At 39.7% G+C, this 14,382-nt stretch overlaps 1 protein-coding gene across 1 annotated transcript in view; it reads right to left on the bottom strand.

The window, feature by feature from the left end:
* Positions 1-14,382, bottom strand: part of Ankrd13c (ankyrin repeat domain 13C) — a 54,571-nt gene that overhangs the window by 10,715 nt on the left and 29,474 nt on the right. The window contains exons 7-9 of the mRNA XM_052730459.1: positions 11,198-11,342; positions 5,150-5,281; positions 2,153-2,314 (exon numbers count right to left, since the gene is read on the bottom strand). Of these exons, the coding sequence (XP_052586419.1) occupies positions 2,153-2,314; positions 5,150-5,281; positions 11,198-11,342 (439 nt within the window). The remainder of the gene's footprint in view (positions 1-2,152; positions 2,315-5,149; positions 5,282-11,197; positions 11,343-14,382) is intronic.

Genomic DNA, 14,382 nt, shown 5'->3' with positions numbered 1-14,382 from the left:
AGTAGCAATGGATGTGCTGTAGAAAGAATGGATTTGAACAGAGGATCCACCCTTTATGAATGCCTATAGAAAATAGGAGCTGCCACAAAGAAGCCAGATAATGGAAAAAGAACTGATAGCTGGGGTTAGCCAAAAGCTGTGATATAAACAAAGCCCCAAGTTCTAGACCCAGCAACACATACATATAAACATAAACAAAAATTCAAATAAAGTTTTATGTAGCAATGGATTTATTTATAAATTCAATGTCATAATCATCAGAAGCCCCCATATACATATATTTAAAAAAATGACAAACTAAACTTAAATATTCACCAAGAATCACAAGGTTCATAACTGAGTTTGGTATGCATAGCCACAAAGCTAAGGCAGGAGGATCAGAAATCTGGGGCCTACTTAGAAGAAACAGAAGATCCTGTCTCAAAAATAATAAAACAAAACTGTGTTTTTCCTGTCTCATGGTGATCTCTGATGAACAACAGCCTTCAGCAGACACTCCCAGCACCAGAAATGAAGTCCAAATCTGCCCCACCATGCCAGAGCCAAAATAAGCCTATAGTTCATAAGAGTTTCCTTTAATTTCTGACTAAAGCTGAAAGCTTATACACTTCATGCATATTCTGTTCTATTCTATAGCTACATCCAGTAAACTCTATTTTAATTTGTTTGAAAAATTACAGCTGCTTAAAATGTCATTTAAAGAACTCTTTAACAATTCAAATACATTAGAATACAATTCATGTAACTGTATGAAAATCAAGTTGTCTACATTTGAATAGGCATCAATTAAGTCTGTAGACTTAATGCCCATATTGTTTTTATATACATTTATACACCACCGATCAGCTCATCAGAGCTAATGGTCAAACAGTCCATGAATTTCTTCTGTTTGATAATGTTCCATGTATTCATCCCCAATATTAAACAGATGGTGGCTATTAGTAATATTAATAGCTATTACTAATAGCCACCATCAGAACAAAATCCATTTTTAAGTAAGGCCTGTCACACTAATTCTAAGGAAATCTGGTCATTTTGTTCTCCTAGACTTTAGCCCTAGTAGTCACACATATATGAGTGCCTACAAACACAGTCACACTGCTGCTTCACAGAGTAGCAATGACTGTCACTATGTGAGGCGTGCTTTGGTTGCTTTCAATCCATTTTATTTAGATACTAGTTTAAAAAGAAAGTGGCCATGATCTTCTGGACTAATTCCATTCTCTCTCAAGAATCCCTATTCTGAGCCAGGTGGTGGTGGCGCACACCTTTAGTCCTAGCACTCGGGAGGCAGAGTCAGGCGAATCTCTGTGAGTTCCAGGCCAGCCTGGTCTACAAAGCAAGTTCCAAAAAAGGCTCAAAGCTACACAGAGAAACCCTGTCTCGAAAAACTAAAAAAAAAAAAAAAAAAAAAAAAAAAACCTAAAAAAAAAAAAGAATCCCTATTCTGAAACTTGAAAAATCTCCTGTACAGAGAGTAAGTTAACATCTAGGGATATTCATAGAGGAAATGGCTTGAAGAAAATAAAATTTAAGAACCTAGAAGAGACGGCTCAGTGGTCAGAAGCACTTGCTTGTCTTTCAGAGGACCCAAGTTTGGATCCCAGGACCCCTATCACACAGATCACAACCACATGTAACTCCAGTCCCAGAAGATCTGACACACACTTCTGGCCTCTCTGGCACTTGGCCTCACATGATATGTACACATACATACACAGTAACATTTTAAAAAGAAAAAGAGCAATATCCAGTTCATTTGAGAAATCAGGTGGTAGAACAATCCCCATTTTTTTCATTTATCTTCTCACTTCCTACTTTCCTTTTCCCGATCCTTCCTGACCCCACACTCACTGCACACAGTGTTTCAATAATAAGCAGAGACTCAGGACATAGTCCCTGGCTATACAGGCTAGAGATGACCTATGAAGTGCGTGAACCTTCAGCTAGGTCTTAAAGGCAGCAGGTGGCACAATACGGAATAAAAATTAATACCAGGTTTCATGTTTACAAGATGACTTTAATCTACTGACTAATGAAACCTCAAAGACCTAGTCAGACTCAAAAAATACCAAAGGTCTCCCCCACTCTTCATTCTTAATAAACAAAGACAATGAAGATTTACAGGTTGGCAGAGTTAATAGAAGCGCACCTCAAAGTTCTGCTCCGTCAGGCTCCCACCTTTGCTCAGGCTCTCCATGATGGCTTTATTCCGCAGAATGTCCTCCTCACTGAGATGTTCTCTTCTTTTCCTTGATTCTAGAACAAGTCCATTCACCAGATAAAAGTCTGCCAAAAAGTTTCCTACTCTTTCCTAAAACAAAATCAAATATTCCAAAATGACAGTTTAAAGAAAGGTTGATCTCAGATTTTTAAAAAGCGTTGAGATCATAAAGTTCTCCACAAACATGTACCATGTAGGTGAAAATATTCTGTTAATATGTGAAATGATCAAATATTTTCAGAAGTTAGGTATACTATCATTCATTTCTAAACTACAAAGGGAAATTTAAAGTACAAAAGATGTATGCTAATTAACCTGCAAATTAGGCATCTAAACAGAAGCTCGATTGGTATTCTTTTACTACCTACTCGCAAGTAGCACAAAACAATCTAAGAACCTTATTAAACAGTCAAATTTGAGTAACAAGGAGGGGTCAGGGGTAACACTGTTCCCATTTTATAGATAGAAAAGCAGAATTAAAATCCACAGTCCAAGCCACAGTGGGCCTTCTGATCTCTGACAAGATAAAACTTCAAGTTATTGCTAGTCACTGCTTCAAAAAAAAAAAAAAAAAAAAAGAAAAGAAAACGAGTAGCCTTGCTCACTAATACATGTAAATATTTAAATTATAGATGCAGGCGCAGAAACTCAAGTGACCAAAAAGGCAGCAAGAAGAAAGCGGGCAGTTCTTTCCAGTGAAGTCTCAATTATCATCCGACGCTGACCCGCACCTCCAACATTCACAAAGACCCTTATAAAACTATCTCCTTATTATGAACTTACTTGACTCAGCTTCCCATTTCCACCTGTGTCCAGGTTGACTACTCCACCTTGCTGTGCCCTGGCATTTCAAAACTATGTGTACAGCACATTTCCAGTGTTTTTGTACCTCCTTAAAGGTCACCACGAAGCCAAACATTTTGCACCCGTTTCTACCTACAAAATGGGAACCATGGCACACTGACTCCCTCCTTACCTGTCAAAGATTTAAGAAGGTCACCTAGCCGCTGTTCAAGAGCTTTTGGCTGCTTAGTGGTAACACTAGGTGGACAGCAGTTTCAATTTTTATCTTCTCTTGAAGTGATCCATCTAATGCTGTCCAGAAGAACAGAGCACAGACAAGTAAGACTTCAAAGCAACAAATGCACTGCAATACTGGACCCACAGCCTGGAGTCCTAAGTGCCAATTGTTGCCAAATAGGCTTTGAGGGTTTAGGGATAGACCTTATGTGTGTCTGGGAGGTAATTAACAGGTCTTGTGACCATAAAGAAGCAGCATTTATCAAATATAAACTACCCTATCAACAAAAATCTCAAGTGTGTGCTGCTCATGCATGACCCAGCCACTGCTGTTTCATGCTATATCATCATTCTTGCTGCCTGTACTGTACACTGCAAAGGCATGTGGAAGATGAATGAATTGAGTGACAATGGAGGAAATGGCAGAAACGTGTGCCAACACTAAGGCTGCAGAAAAAAGCTGTAGCACACTTACTATGTAACATGCAAGCTGCTAACAGAAATAAGCAGCACTCATGTGAGGAATAGAGGCTCCCCCCTCGACACTCATGAAATAGCCAGTTCCAAAGCCTTAGACACCACTGTATTAAAGCGTATCATTACAAAACACTACACATTATTTACAGATACATATTTATGTGTGAATAATGCTAAAAAGGACTGCAGGAGTTCCAGGATTATAGACAGTGGTCCATGGAGTCTTCTGACTTCATATGTAAGGCTGTATGGTATATAATTTTGTGATCATCAACATCCTGCTGTGGTGGCATTCTTAATACAATTAACACTGAATTAACAGGCTCTGGAAAAACAGATTTCCCTCTGTAAACTGTGTGGGTTTCATTCAATCCCCTGAGCCTTAACAGAAAACACTAAGGATTCTAGAAGAAAAAGCAATTCTTCTTTAAAACTGCAACACAAAAATCCTGATATTCTAGCCGTAGATTTCTGACTCCAGATGGTACCAACTCTCCCCTCAACATCCAGCCTGCTATAACAGTTCAAACCTGCAAACTCCCATAAGCATGCAAGCCAATCCCTTAAAACAAGAAAGCCACCCCCCATGCCCACCTCTCCTTTTTCTTCCATTTTCTCTCATATCTTACCTCATTCATCCCCAACACCCTTCTTTGCTATCTCCTGTAACTGAGTTACAGTTTTAAGTGAAAACATGGTTTGTTTTTCCAACGTAAAAACACTTACTTATGTTCAATGAAATGTAATTGAAAAAAATTAAATCTTCGCCCCTTACCTGATGCAGCTCTTATTGTTAAATTTATAGTTATTCATTTTATTAATTTATAAGTAATTATTCATTTATTAAAATGTTTCATTATCCATTTCATTCAAAATTATATGACTCAGGCCAATTTCAAACCTGAATACCATTGGCTCAACATTCTATATAGGCCACACCAGGTGAAACTGTCTTAGCATTTTAGTTAGTCTTATGTTGCCTCTTGCTGACAGATGTGATGGGAATTATAGAAACTTCCACTGAGATTTAAATTCACCATAGTTTTTTTGTAAAGATGTAGGCTTAATATGAGCAGATATAAGACACAGGAGCTCTAAAGTAGGAGGAAAAGACCCAGCGGAATAAATTCAAGTGTGCATCTCTCCACAGGCCTCTTCTACACAAAGCACTAGAAAAAGAATGGAACCGAGTGCAAATTCCTCCTTATGAGGAAGGCAGACAACAAGAGTTCAAATGAACTACACTTTCTCTCTGGGATTTCCCAAAACATACACGCAAACTATGTAACTACAAATTCTAACTACCTATGTGAATTCAAAAAAGAGGAAAGATCAGCTAAAGGACAATTCCTGTATTTCCATCATTATTTTGGTAGGACACCAAATTTTTAAGTTAAAAAAACAAAAAGAAACTATATTTTTACATACTGTTTTATCTTCCCGAAAAAGCCATCCAGTTTGGGCACGTGTGAAAGAAATCGATTTGGTTGATAAAGTTGCAGAATAAATATCACTGCTCATTAAAATATCAACTTCTTCTTCTGTTTCCATCTCTGACTCCTAGGTTGGGGGAAAAGTTAATGTAAGAATCTGGGTTTCCTTCAAAGATGTAACAAATTTCAAAAGACAAAAATATATAGTTTCTAAATAATGTGAAGTGTTACTTAATCTAAAACTAGATGTTTACATTTCATATCTCCTCTAGTAACTCAGAATTATGTCTAATTATGACTCTTTAAAAGCACAGCACATGAAATACAGCATTTTCACACTTAAATAAATGTAATAAACTCATTGTTATTCATTATGGAGCTATATGATCTGTAGAACAACTTTTTTTTAAACTTCTTTAAGAATTAAATAGAAAGACCTGGGACAAAATCCTATACAAAGGTTTTATTTACTTTAAATGCAGATAAATTAGCCTTTAGTTATTGGTAATGTAAGAAAAAAAATCCATCACTGTTATCTGAGTCTTTCTTTTTCAATAATTTCTAAGAACAAGGGAGCTGGCTGTGGTGAAGGGCAACTTTTATCCCAGCACTAGGGAGGCAGAGGCAGGAAGATCTCTGTGAGTTCAAGGCCATCCTGGTCTCCATAGTGAGTACCCAGCCAGTCAGAGTTAACATAGTGAGACCCTATCTAAAAACATTAAGTAAATAATTAGAAGAACAAAGGAGAAGGGTGGGGTTTCCCAATACTTTTTATTAGAAAAGGAAGTCAAGAATATGATTCTCAAAACGGTACCAACAGCCTTGCTTAAGCTTTGTCTTTTTTTTTCTTTTAAAGTATTTTTCTATACATTTGTACATGCATAATGTGTGTGTGGATGATGGAGGGACACATGTATGTCATGATGCACACATGGAAGTTAAAGGACAACTTTATTGGGTTCGTTCTCTTTTTATCTTCACATGGGTTCCAGGGATTGACTTCAGGTCACCAGACTCACATAGCTAATCTATGTGCTTGCTTCTAGGACAGAGAAACACAGGATGGGGAGATGGGGAGCTAGGGAACAAGCAAGCAGATACACAATGAAGTCCTCTCATAACAGGCTCATATTAAGTAGAGGCTAGGGAATGAAGGCTGCCCAAAGGTTTGCAATGGCTACAAGCAGATGGCTATTTCCTATTCTTCACACCTCACTGTCAATTGGGTATCACTGTACCTGTGTCACTGAGTCTACAGCAATCAGCACCAACAGCCTGGAACTACATCAATACTATCTTCACCACCCTTACAAACAAAGGGTGCAAAATCCTGACATTACTGCTAATGTATAATGAGTGAAAATGGATTCCTGGGTAACACAAATACTGGACAGTTTTCTATAGAAATATTTTGGTTGCAATAGGTTGAAAAGAACATGTAAATATTCCATTTCAAGTTTTTCAAGTCACCTTGGGTACTGAACACTGTAAATCCTTTTTTTTGTGTGTGTATGTTCAGACAAGCTTCAGGAACAGAAATCTATCTATAAATCAAGGACCCATCACAGACAGAGATCTGCTGTTAATTATATTCTCTCAACAAGCATTTAGTGAGCGATCATTGTTTATGTTTGCATATTACAACAAACAACTGTTATCCTCTCTTAGTATCTCCAAGAGTTTGACTCTGGGACTCCTCAGAGATAACAAAATGTGAGATGCTCCAGTCTCTGGCACAAAATGGCATGATGTCTACACATAGTCTGCATGCATCCTCTAATGACATCATATATATATATAGCGATATATATATATATCGCTAAGCATCACCACTCAAATACTTATGAGTCCCTGCACCTTCATCAGAGGACGGACGGACGGACGGTGAGACAGACAGACAGACACACACACACACACAAAATCATAAGCAGTACTGCTCTGGTGACCATAACACATCAGCTAACACTTGTTCATATTGGGCTCATTTCTGGCTTCTCTCTTAGTACTGGTGTGTGTGTGCCGAACTGACTACAGCTGCCACTTACACAAAGAGGTCAAATTATCTAATAAAGACGCTATAACAGGTACCAGCAGCCTGCAGCTGGCAAGCCAAATTCAGTTGTGGGCTTCCAACACTGAGTTTCACTGAACATGGCTGTGCTCAGACTGTGCATGGCTTACAATCTAGTAAGTGTTTGTAATGTTCTGTCCAGATAATGAGTATATCTAAAAAGTCTCAATATGTCCCAGACTTAAGAATCTGTCAATCTATGGTGTAAATGCTGTGTTAGGTACCAGATGATAAAACTAAAATAACCTCATTGCCTTCAGGGAGATTAGCCAAACAGAGACGGAGGTGAAGAGGTTGGGAATGGAGGTGGGGCACATAAACAAAGATTTTTTTTTTTTTTTTTGAAGAAATATACAGCTCAGGCAGGCCTCAAACTTGCTAAGTAGCTAAGAATGGCCTTTAACTCCTGATCTTCCTGTCTCAAACTAGCAAATGCTGGGATTACATGTGTTCTTTATCATACTGTTTGATCAAACCCAAGGTCTTATGCTGCTGGCCAAACACTTCTACCTACCAAACTATACCCCAGCACCTGATTTGAGATATAGTAACAGCATAAATATAGGAGCACTGGCTACTCTTGCAGAGGACCCAAGTTCAATTCCCAGCACCCACATGGCAGTTCACCCACAGCCATCTGTAACTCTAGTTCCAGGGGATCCAACTCATCTAGACTCTAAAAGAACCAGAGACACACATGTGTACCCAAACATATATGCAGGTAAAACAGCCATACGTATAAAATAATAAAGTAACTTTTTAAATTAGAACAAAAAAAGAACATAAATACAATGGTCACTTGGCATGGAAAAATTAACTCTAAGTAGGTGACCTTGGATATAAAGGATGCAAAAAGAGCCTTCAAGGTTCAGGAAATAGAAACATCACAAACAAAAAAGGAAGCCTCAAGTAACCCGACACATGTAGATACCCATAAGTGTGGTGGTATTTTACTTGTACTGAAATGTGATTTTAATTGTATGTTAATAAATAAAGTTGTCTGGGGGTCAGAGCTATTAGAGCCATAGCTGCGGTATGGCGGGAATGAGGCCTCTGCAAGTGGCACATTAAGCTGCTTGGTGGATTTAGCCTTTGCTAGTACAAAACAAAAAAAAGAGGTTTCTGGGCTACATGCTGCTTTGATAGAAGCATAGACCCACTATTTCTGAGAGTTGATGGCTCCCAGAGCTGGCGGAAAACGTATCACCGCCATGTTGGGAAGCTGAAGTGGGCAGAGCCAGCAGCGCCAGCGCCGTTTCAGGCTTAGAAGACTGCAGTTCAAAGCAATAGGCATAAGCTAATATAAAAAAATAAGCCACGTAAAGATGGCTACCACACAGAGAATCTGGATTATGTTCTCTTTGATATTCATAACTGAAGAAAAACATTTGATTACAAAAGCTGTTGAGTTATGCCAAAATGTATATTTTAAAGGTACCTTGACTTCAAAATTTGGATGTAAGGATATGTTGCTTTGGAAAGGAGGCTCTGCTTTTGTTTCCACAGAAAGCCAGAGGCTATGGATCTGTTCCAGATTAAGACACATCAGGTTTGACCAGCCAAGACCCCCTGAAAGGTCTCCAATGACACCATGGCCCAGATGACCCAACATCCAGAATGGTTTCAAGGCAACTGGCTCAGACGATACAGCCTCACGGACTACTCCATAATCCTAAAATAGTCTTTGTTTCCCCAGAAGATACAGCGCCCCCCTCCAGCAGGAAGTAGTAAGAGAAGCTACACCCAAATTCCCAAATATACCAAGCTGACTTTGGAGATGTGTAAAGGTTAAAACCTTCCTTTTTAAGAAAAGAAAGGGGGAAGTGCTGTGGGATGGTCTGTATGTCAAATGTGTTGCTGGTTGGTCAATGAATAAATCACTGATTGGTCAGTGGCCAGGCAGGAAGTATAGGCAGGACTAACAGAGGAGAATTGAGAGAACAGGAAGCTGGGTGAGGGAGACACTGCCAGCAGCCATCAGGACAAGGAAGATGTAAAGTACCGGTAAGCCACAAGCCACGTGGCAAGGTATAGATTAATAGAAATGGATTAATTTAAGCTGTAAGAACAGTTAGCAAGAAGCCTGCCACGGCCATACAGTTTGAAACCAATTTAAGTCTCTGTGTTTACTTGGTCGGTTCTGAGCGGTTGTGGGACTGGCGGGTGGCAGAGATTTGTCCTGACTGTGGGCCAGGCAGGAAAACTTAGCTACACATAAGTTTACTAAGAGGTTATCTAAACAGCAAGCCAAAAGAAACACTGGGAAGTGAGTGAAGTAAGGTCATATGAAACGAGCCAAAGCAGCTGCAATCTCACCCTTCCAGTGATGCCGAATCTTTAAAACGCCTGAATAAAAAGGGCCCATGACTTTATTGTCAAAGCTCAATGTGACAAAGTAGACAACAAGGGAGCCAGGAAGATCACACATAAGGCTTTCATAATACTTCCAAGGAGAGATATTGAAAATCTAAATTCTAGAAACAACAGGATGAACATGAATGCTGACATAATGACATTAAGGAAAGAAATAAGCAGGCATGTGCTCCAGTCAGAAATCATAGAGTGTGAGAAAAGATGTCAAAAATAACTTCTGGGTTTCTAAGATAATGATACCATTCACCCAAAGAGAGAAAGCAGTTTTGAGGAAAACAATGAGTTAGGTGGTTGTTTTTAGCCAACGTATATCTTCATTTATCGCTCTTATTTACCACACATCCCTAGTATCATCATCACCCCTTAAATGAGTAACTGTAAAATCTTCTCATATAATTTCATTGCCTCCAAGTTCTAATTCATTTCAGACACTGGGTAATATTGGAGCTGTCACCTATCACCTGTAAGCTTCAGTTTCCTAATCTATGAAAAAGATACTGATTTGCATAGGTTACATGCAACATAAAAGGCTGTAAAGCACTTAAGATTATAACCCTAATATTAAGGGTCAGTAGACTATAGCGACTACTACTACACACACTGTCACCCACAGCACCTGGCAGCTCCTAGCAGCTATGGCATGTGGAATGGGGGGGGGGGGGCAACTCTGTGGGTGGGTAATGGGGAGGAAAACGTATAAAACAGTTTCACGAAAATCTGGTCAAATCAATACCTTATTTAAACATCTGTGACCCTCTGTTGCTGACTGTAGCTGATTGTGAGGTAACTTTTCTGGCTTTAAGGCCTTAACACTTTCTCATTCAGTGTAGTCAGACCTTTTTCCAAAATGGCCTGTTCCTGACTTCACTCACCTGACTCATCTCCCTTTCTTCTTCCTTTTCTCCTGTAAATCTGCATTTCTTGGTATGAATTAGGAAACTATTTCATTAGTGCACACACAACATTAACTATGAAGGTCCAATCCAAGACAGTGAGTGAAGAAGCAGCAATGTGGGAATGACAAAAAAAAAGTACACATGAAAGAAAGAACTTTAAAATCATCACAGGACACTTAGGAGGCTGAGATAGGAGAAGCACTTGAGCTCAAGAGTCTTCCCCACCTCAAAGAAACAAACACAGAAACTACCTGGAGGGATCTAGTGACATGTGGTTGCTGAGAGACCTCTTGTTAGTAGCAGGAAAAGGGAACAAATGAGGTAATTTAAAATACAGCAGTAGACAAGGTAGTCAAAGGGAGAAGAGGCAGAGGTAAAGGGAAACGGAGGTGGAAACTGAGGCTTGGGTTCGGGCACTGTGCATAAGTCAGTGACAGTAGCAGCTCAAGTAGCCAGACAACACAAACTCAACATGAGAACCAAGTGAGAACTAGAAGCCAAGGCCACAGGCATAGGGATCAGTTGAATTCTCAGGTTCAAAACAGAGGACTAGAAGAAGGAAGGGTACAAGAAAGAAAGAAAACCTTTGAGAATTAACCACATCAATTACACTTTATACTTTAAATAAAGCAATTTACAGAGGTTTTGCTAAATAGATACACAATTTTAACCCTTTAGGGAAATATTAATAATACATGCTTACCTCATGGTGTATTCGCTGATAAACTTTTTGTTCATTGTCTAATACTACAAAAGACTCAGAGGGTGCAGCATCCCCATTGAAGATGAAGCTTAGATCCCCTCGTTGGCACTTCATGTCAGTAAAGTCTATGAGAGTTGTGTCAAGCCTATAAAAGATGGGTAGGTAAAAAGTGACAGAATTTGATAAAACTTTATTAATAATTATATAAGCTTTGTGCCTCCTAAACTCAAACTAAGATGTTAATACCATAGCCCAACTTAGAATTTATAGATAAAAGCTAAATTTAAAATGCTATTTAAAATATTATTTGAATACATACTCTATTATCTGTATTTCCCTTTTCTGAGCACTTAGTTAACCAAGCAAGAAAGAAAAAGGTTCCCATGGCGGTACTATCCCCCACCTGTACCACTGTTTCCTCATTCCCTGTGTTGCACCTCCATAGGGAAGGCAGAAAGGGAAAAGAGACCTCTTCAAGATCATATCACTAGCTCAGCATACTACTCTAGGTGGGCACAACAGTATGAGGGCCACTCTTGAGTGGAGAACACCATTCTGATTTATAACTGTATCTTACACCTAATCACCTATGTAAACCTCAGTCTGCCTTTCAGACTTACCAATCATGTCTACCTACTGCAACACTTCAGGGCCTTTCTTTCTGTTGAGTTTCCTAGATTCAGCCAACCACTGTCTTTTTAAAAAATATTCCCACAGCCTGAAAGCCTTGTGGATTGTAAGGAGCAGTTTCAGTTATTAACCTGACATAATCTAGAATCACCTGGGAAGAACTGTCTAAATCAGGTTGGCCTGTAGGAATGTCAATGGGGAACTGCCTTGACTGCTTTAACAGATGTGAGAAGACACATCCTGAAAGTGGGCGGCACCATTCTCTGGTATTAGGTCCTCAACTGTCTTAAAGAACATAGCTGAATTCTAAGCACAAATGCACATATTTCTCTCTGCCCTTGATTACAGATGTGCTATGGCTGGCTGTTTCAGCCTCCTACCACTGGGCTGTTCCCTGCAATTGTAACTAAAATAAACTCTTTCCATCCTAAGTTGTTTTCGTCAGGGTATTTTTTCTTAATAAAGCTTTATTTATTTGTTTGTTTGTTTAGTGCGGTGTTCTGCTTGTGTTTTTTTCTTAATAAAGATTGATTGATTGATTGTGTATGGTGTTCTGCCTGCATGCCAGAAGAGGGCGCCAGATCTTATTACAGATGGTTGTGAGCCACCATGTGGTTGCTGGGAATTGAACTCAGGACCTCTGGAAGAACAGCCAGTGCTCTTAACCCCTGAGCCATCTCTACAGCCCCATATTTTTATTATTTTAAGTTATATGTGTGTGTCTGTGTGTGGGTATGTGCACATGAGTTCAGGTATTCAGAGACCAAGGGTGTTGGATACTCTGGGAACTGGAGTTATACATGATTATGAACCACCTGATATGGTACTGGGAATTGAACTCTTTTGGTCTTCTGAAAAAGCAGTATGTGTTTAAACCCTAAACCATCAATCTGGCCCCAGCCAGGATATTCTTAATACAGCAACAGAAATTAAGCTAGGACAGAAATCAAATTCTACCACACAATTATAGACCTGCACATCTGCAAGTTTACTGATTCTATCAGTAACCTGAACCTGCTATGGTCTGGCTGAATGGCATGGTCTCAGACATTCTACAGATGACTACTTAGGAAATACTGGAATTAAAGAGTTTACCACCATCCTTGAAGAACTCATTCTTGTGCAAGGTTTATATTATAGGTTACTAGTCCAGGATCACTTACCAGCTGCTCAACAGTCTTTAATCTAAGAAACTCCTTGGCACAGCTATCAAGAGAGGGTCACCACACTCTCAGAAAGTCATTGTGAGAGCTATGTGAATTGCTAATGCAACTATAAGAATTCATATTACAAAGCAAAATGGCTTTCTTGATTTCCAAACAGAAGAAAAGCTCAACTATGAAGCCAAGTTCACATGCTATATCAACAGTAACTAGGGCTATATATAATTTAAAATCAAAACTAGTAACTTTTAAGGGTGAAGATTATATTACTAACAATTTCACCAGAACAACAGGGGTAAACTAAAGCAAAGCAGCAAGCATGGTCTACACACACATGGCATACACACACCACAAAAAAGTATGGGGGGCAGGCGGGGGGGGGGGGGGGGGGGGGGGGGTGGTGGGGCGGGAGGGGGGGTGGTGGTGGTGGTGGTGGAAAGATGGCTCAGTGGTTAAGAGCAATGGCTGCTCTTGAAAAGAACTGAGGTTTAATTTTTGGCACCCACATGGCAGGTCGCAACCATCTGTAACTCTAGTTTGAGGGATGGGCACCTTCTTCTGGCCTCCATGGATAACAGGCACACAAATGCTGCACAGACACATTACACAGGCACAATATCCACACACATAATCTTTTTTTTTTCTTAATTTTAATTAAGTCAGGTGTGGTGGCACACACCTTTAACCCCATCATTGGGGAAGCAGAGGCATCTCTGAGTTTGAAGCTTCTGGTCTACAGAGTGAATAACAGGACTGCCAGGGCTACACAGAGAAACTCTGTCTTGAAAAAAAAAATGGGAAAAAAAACTTTATTAATTAAAAAAAAATTATGATCCCCATGTGGATGGCACACAGTATAAAAAATTGAGTATGATCCCTATGTGTACAGCACACATACCATAAAGTGAATACAGTCCCCATGTGCATGGTACATATACACCATCAAGAAGCAAGTATGATCACCACATGCACACATACACACCATAAGGAATTGAGTGTGGTCCCCTTGTGTATAGCGCACACACACCATAAAGAAGTGAGCACAGTGCTGGGCAATGGTGGCACCTGCAGGAGGATCTCTGCATTCAGGGCCAAGGCCAGGCTTCTGGTCTAAAGAGCGAGCTCCAGGATAGCCAGGGACACACAAAGAAACCTTGTCTCAAAAGAAACCAAAAAAGCACAATCCCTACATGCTACGTTATTTACACATATACCATAAGGAAGTGAGCATGCGCGCGCGCGCACACACACACACACACACACACACACACACACACACACACACACACACACAACTACAGCATGAAGTCAAGAAGCCCTAAGGGCTCTTGACCTCTTACAGGTGTAAAGCCTTTGCTGCTGGTACCTGGTCTGCTCCCAAGTGGTCTGCCA

The sequence above is a fragment of the Peromyscus californicus genome, unplaced genomic scaffold, assembly GCF_007827085.1.
Source record: "Peromyscus californicus insignis strain IS unplaced genomic scaffold, ASM782708v3 Scaffold_9__1_contigs__length_137607984, whole genome shotgun sequence".
In the NCBI taxonomy this organism is placed as follows: domain Eukaryota; kingdom Metazoa; phylum Chordata; class Mammalia; order Rodentia; family Cricetidae; genus Peromyscus; species Peromyscus californicus.
The sequence above is the reverse complement of the archived record's forward strand: the minus strand, read 5'-3'. Positions and strand labels throughout refer to the sequence as shown.